This window comes from Azolla caroliniana, unplaced genomic scaffold (genome assembly GCF_043228905.1).
Source record: "Azolla caroliniana isolate FFs.n. ecotype wild unplaced genomic scaffold, voAzoCaro1.0.p SCAF_9, whole genome shotgun sequence".
NCBI lineage: Eukaryota > Viridiplantae > Streptophyta > Polypodiopsida > Salviniales > Salviniaceae > Azolla > Azolla caroliniana.
In genome coordinates, this window is record NW_028230444.1 from 20440086 (window position 1) to 20445964 (window position 5879).

General features: G+C 37.8%; 1 protein-coding gene across 1 annotated transcript; it reads left to right on the forward strand.

The window, feature by feature from the left end:
- The first annotated feature begins 312 nt into the window (after positions 1–312).
- Positions 313–4565, forward strand: LOC147860538 (uncharacterized). Its single transcript, XM_087324697.1, has 8 exons — positions 313–1672; positions 1933–2021; positions 2142–2228; positions 2381–2485; positions 2620–2765; positions 3091–3153; positions 3530–3707; positions 4242–4565. Exons 1-8 carry the CDS (start codon positions 358–360, stop codon positions 4383–4385), a joined length of 2127 nt encoding a protein of 708 aa, XP_087180823.1. The 5' UTR covers positions 313–357; the 3' UTR covers positions 4386–4565.
- Positions 4566–5879: the final 1314 nt, after the last annotated feature.

Sequence of the window (5879 nt, forward strand, 5' to 3'; positions counted from 1 at the left end):
ATTGTATGTATGTGTGTGTAATGCACTCTATGTATGCAATGTAAGTATGTTATTTAAAGCAGAGTATGTATTGTAAGTGTGTGTGTGTGTGTGTCCGATGCATCGCATGTTGTGTGTGCGCTATTTCGTATTCTCGAATATTGAGAATATCACGCATGGAGAATATCACGAATGGGGCGCATGTGTCAATCTATGTATGTATGTATGTATGTATGTATGTATCATGTATGTGTCTGATGGCCCAACTGTATTTTGGCAGTTAAAGAGAATGCATACCTCTGTCTTAAGCTTTTCTAGGGTTTTGTTCTCTTCTTCTTCTTCTTCTTCTTCTTCTTCCTCCTCTCTGTTGATGCTTCCATGACGCGTATATACTTCAAACCGCAGACCTGCTCTGTGCGTAACCCTAAAATCAGCCGAAAGCAAGGCCCCACGAAGAAGCTGCAATCCGATGATGCTTCTTCATTTAACATACCACACAGTGATTGGAGAACTCAGTTAGACCCCGATGCCATCGAACAGATTGCTGATGGCCTTGAGAAGATGGTCCTCTCTTGGACTCACCCATCTGCACCTGATTCTAAAACTTACCCTAAACTTCAAACTAACTCTAATGAAGACGTTTCTGCAGTTCTTCCAGAAACGAACACAGACGCTAACCCTAACTTCTCCTCGGGTATGGATCATAACATTCCCTCTAATGTGAACCCTAACCTTAAAATTACAAACCTTTACCATAACCATAACCATAACCCTAATTATAACCCCGATCATACCCCTGACCCAGACCCTAACTCTAACTCTAACTCTAACTCTAACTCTAACCCTAACTCCAAATGTAATCCCAATCCTGACATTAACCCCAACCATAACCCTGATCATGACCATAAAGCTGATTCTAGCCAAAATCCTAACCCTGATTCTAACCAAGATGCTAAGCATAAGCATAGCCCTGATTTTAACCGAAACCCTAACCTTCACTGCACTCCTAGTTATAGCACTAACCAAAATTCTAACCATAACCCGACACCTATACCAGTCTTAATCGAGTCTAGTGAACCTTCAGACATAACCTTGAATATAGTTCCAACTGCATCTTCTAATATTAGCTTACCGGTGACATCTATGGCACCTGCTCTGGATGAGATGATGAGAGGCGAGCTTATCAAGAGCTGTAGGCCGTCCATGACAAGTGCACAATCTTCCATTGCCGATCAACAAAGCGCAGAGGCGAGCTTTTGGTACCTCTCTCCAGCCAAATCGTTACCGTATTGCATCGCAAATGGCCTCGGAAATGTAGAAGAATGTAAGCTGATTCCGGAACCTTCTTTCCACCATGGAGGTGCCTTTACCCCCTTGCAGCTCACAGGTAGCAATTTTGACAGGATAGATCCTCATCAACATCTTCAATGTACTAGTATGCAAGAGAATACATTAAATCATTCTCTTCCCAACCATAGCTATGGACATAGCCAAAATGGAGGTCACCCTCATCGGAAAGGACCACGCATCCGTAGTATCGAAGAAGGAGAAGAAGATGAAGGAGATGGCAATTCTGACAATGATGATAATCTCCAAGACATGAGACAAGAGAATCCTATGTTGTCGGAGAGGGTTTCTTACCACATTAAAACAGCTGGAACCAGCCATTGGAGTGAAAGCATAGAGGTAAATGGTAAGGGTTTTCTCCCAAATCTACACTATTGCTATCTCATCTTTTTGATGCATCCCTTTTTTATCCTTATGGAGGCAATGCATTTGTGTTTTAAAAGTGATTCATTTCATGAAATGTTTGCAATGGAGATTCTGGCACTGTGATTTAGCTTTATGTGCATTGCCACTAAGCTACATACATAAAGCATTACTAGTTCCAATCATGGAGCAGAGGTGTATATGCTCATCCTAATGTTGTTTTCTGCGCATTACTATCGGCAGGCGGAAATCGTATCCATGAGATACTCGAGAAGAAGCTCACCTCAGCACAAAGCGACTGCCATCGATCTCCTTATCCCCAAGCTCTACAGGTCATCTTGTGTGTTTTCGATCTTCGAACATATTCCCATGCTCAATAATCTTGCAAAACCTGAAACCCAATCAGTCACAATGGATTTTCTAACACTTCCTTCATACAATCATTCTCTCAGGGAGAGGAAAAATGTGGTGTTTACAAGAAGAAGGTCGAAGAGCTTCAGATTGCCCTGCTAGAATGTGCTATGGAATATGAAGTCAAGGTGTGTCATCCCTTGAACAGATTGCAGTCACCATATGTGTATGTGTATGTATATGTATATGTTGTGTGTGTGTGTGTGTGTGTATGTGTATGTGTATGTGTACACCTACATGTATATGTATGTATATAAGAATCTCTCCATATTGTTGACAGATTGTTGAGATGAAAATGCAAATGTTGCATATGAAATCAGAGCAACGTCAAAGGGATGGTGATGGTAGTTCACATTCAAAATCAGGGTGTGACAAATCAACAGTGGTAATTCAATAAATAAATAAAACTTGACCACTTTTTCTTTTTTTGTTTTACTTGTTTGGAGCCGAGAATCATAGTGTATCTATGTTGAAAGCTAAGATTTTTCATTCTTTGAAGAGGAAAAGATCTCATCACAGGAAATCGATCAACTATTCCGAGAGAATGGTCATCAGGTGGGAACCGATGGGCAGAGGGTAGAATTCTTAAGGAAGCAATTGTGCAAACAACAACGCGAGAAACGCGCATTGGTACGAGAACTCAATGATTTGAAGAAACGAGAAAGGTATAAAACATATAAATGGGGAAAAACATTCCCCTAGCTATTTGGATGTTCACCAGAATAACCATGTTTTTCGAAAAAAAATTATGAAAACACTGGTCTCGGAATAATGGGTATTCCCAACAACTTTTTATCACACTTTTGAGTGATGAAAAACCGGGTGGTATTCTGTTGAGTATCTGAATTTGCTAGAGGTATTTCCAGCGTTTTTCCCCAATGCATAACAAATAGTTGTATCATTTAGAGGATGAAGATGGATGGTCGTATTTGAATATGAATTATATTCCATGAGTCGTAATATAAAATCCATTATTGGTATATATAACAGGCAATTCGATCTACAACGGCGAGGTTTGGACGATGCATTGGGACGTGTAAACACATTGCAAAGGTAAAGCTCTATGTTATGATTATATATATATATATATATATATATATATGTAGATAGATAGATATAGAGAGAGAGAACCAGAGTTGAGATGAAGTCAATTATACACACATGGATGCGGTCATAAGTTTGATATACCAATATGGTGTAGATTAGGAGAATATGGTGTAACAAAGATGTGACAACGGTAGGAAAAAAATTTGAACTCAAGATCTTCAGTTGATGGGTAAAGCCCATTATGATTAAAAAAAAGAAGAAATACCTTCATTGATTCCATTAGTTTCGTGAAAGACTCATTAATGCATTTATTGATCCCATTGGTCACATTAAGAGGAAGAAGGTTTTCAAAGTTTTAATGTAGATTACTACCATCCTATAGGGAGCTTGCAAAGAGGGAGCAAGAGATTGTGGATTGCCAATTACGCGAAAAAGAAGTGAGAGCTCAACTCTATGAGGTTCAACTAGCGTTACACAAGATTCAAGCTTCACAAATAGAGCCAAGGAAACTCTTGTCTTTGCTCCCTGCTCTTAGAGAATGGCTTCACACCGTCAAAAAGGTATCGCTATCACTAAAATGCCGGTTGAATTTTTGAACTTCTTGGTTGGAAATATATCTATAAACATAAAAGGGAACAAAATCTGATAAAAAGACATAAGAAACTTCTATAAATTTGTGGCATTTTCTCGTAGTTCCTATTATAAATTTAGTGAATCAAGGTAAACATTGATTTCAATGCTTTTGTTTAGGGCACTTGCCCTTCATCCCACAAGTTGAGAGATGGAGCCCTACCCCATAATAGATATATCTCCCTACCAAATCACTACTATTATTGTGCGTGTAGGCTCGAATCATTGCTATTGTGCATTATACATGCACAATAGCAGCGATTTGAGCTATTGCTCATAGGTTGGGAGATCAAGCCCTACCCCAAAGAGAAAGAAAACAATATACAAATATACACACTACGAAGGTCATAGAGTGATGCTCTGCATACTCTATTTATTTTGTGATTTGACATCATTTATTAACATAATTGTTTAGTGTGATTTTGCATCCCTTATCAACATCTTTGTTTTGTGATCTCAAATAGCTTCCAAGTGGCAATACTCTTGTAGAGCCTCATGAGAAATCCACACCCCGGGCTCCAGCACATGTTGATAATATAGTTTGTTCTGTGACAAAGGAGATTCAAGCATTGCAAAAAGCACTTTCGAAGCTAGCTACAAAGAAGTGATTCCACTCCATCAAACCACATGACGCAACTTCTTGCTTGATCCTTGAAATAGACAAATTCTATGCAATTTATTGTAAGATATATGCAATATTATTGGATTTGCTTGTCATTGTTACATTTCCAAATGAGATGTATCATGGTTCAAATTGAAGCATAATGGAAGTTTCTCCCTCTCTCTCATTAGTGGACCTGGAAGCCACTTTTATTTTATTTTATTTTCGATGATTGGGTGCACATCCTGTCATTGTATCATTTGTCTCCTGGGCCAATTTTGGTTTTAGAAGATGTTAATATCTCTCTCTCTCTCATACAAACATATGATTTCTCTTGAGTAGATGGAGCCGATAATTACATTGTGTCCAATCATCACCAGTGTAAAATAAAGTGGAAAGTGAAATTGCAATTTGCAAATTCATAATGTTGTGTTTAAAAGCAAATTGTTAGGTTACATAATCTCAAACTGAAACTACAAGAAGCTTTACAATGAAATCCAACATCAAGTCAACTAATTCCTCAAGACTTGAACCTCCACCATCAAGCTTGCAAAACCCCTATATGTCTCCTATATTTGATTGCTTTGTGGAAGTTATCCTTGAAAAATACATTTTTTGAGTTAAAGGGAGATGTCCAACAATCATTTAGAAAAAAATCATAGTTCCGCTTAATGACCAATGTTTTGAAATCCACCGCATTGATCAAATTAAGAAATTATGCAATCTATCCCATGTAGGAACACAATTGTTGCAAGCTTGAGAGAACTAACCTTTATGAGCACCAAGACCCACTTGATATGGAGCGTGGAAGTACATCCTTTCCTTTACGCCTAGCAATGAAGTTTCAGGGACAATGCATAACTTGTTCATGTTCATAAAAAAATTGTCTAATAATGTAGATTTGAAGTTAGGCCCACAAAGTAATGTATATTAAGTTATGTTTATCCAGTTCATTGAAAGATATTTTGTTTATCTTGGATGGCAACGCCAAATGTTGAACCATCACAATGTTGTAAGTTACCTTATTGGTGTTGATGTGTCACCCTATTAATACAAGCAATAATTCGTGTGATTTCTTATTTTTAGTCATCATTGTCTAATTGATTAGATGTCCAATAGACATTATGGAAGATAAATCGAGACTAGACAATGGAGCCTTAAGAGGGAGCAACCTTATTGAATTTGACAAATCCTATGGTCACGTAAAGTTTCAACCTCTTAAAAGAAAAATGTATGTGCGTAGGAACTTATCATTGGGTGGAGAGAATAGAAATAGGTTGGCCATTTACTTATTGTATGTAAACACAAGGATTGAAGCCTCATGATGGCAAGTTGTTGATATCGTTTAAAATTTCAAGTCTAGTTTGGTGCTCTCATGGCAACAAAGTTTCGACAACGTTTAAAGTACATATTTCTCCAATGAAGAAAAGTTATTCATGTTCTCATTCACAAATCTTTTTGAATGTCAAAAAAGACGTTGTCAAGCTCAAGTCTAATGATA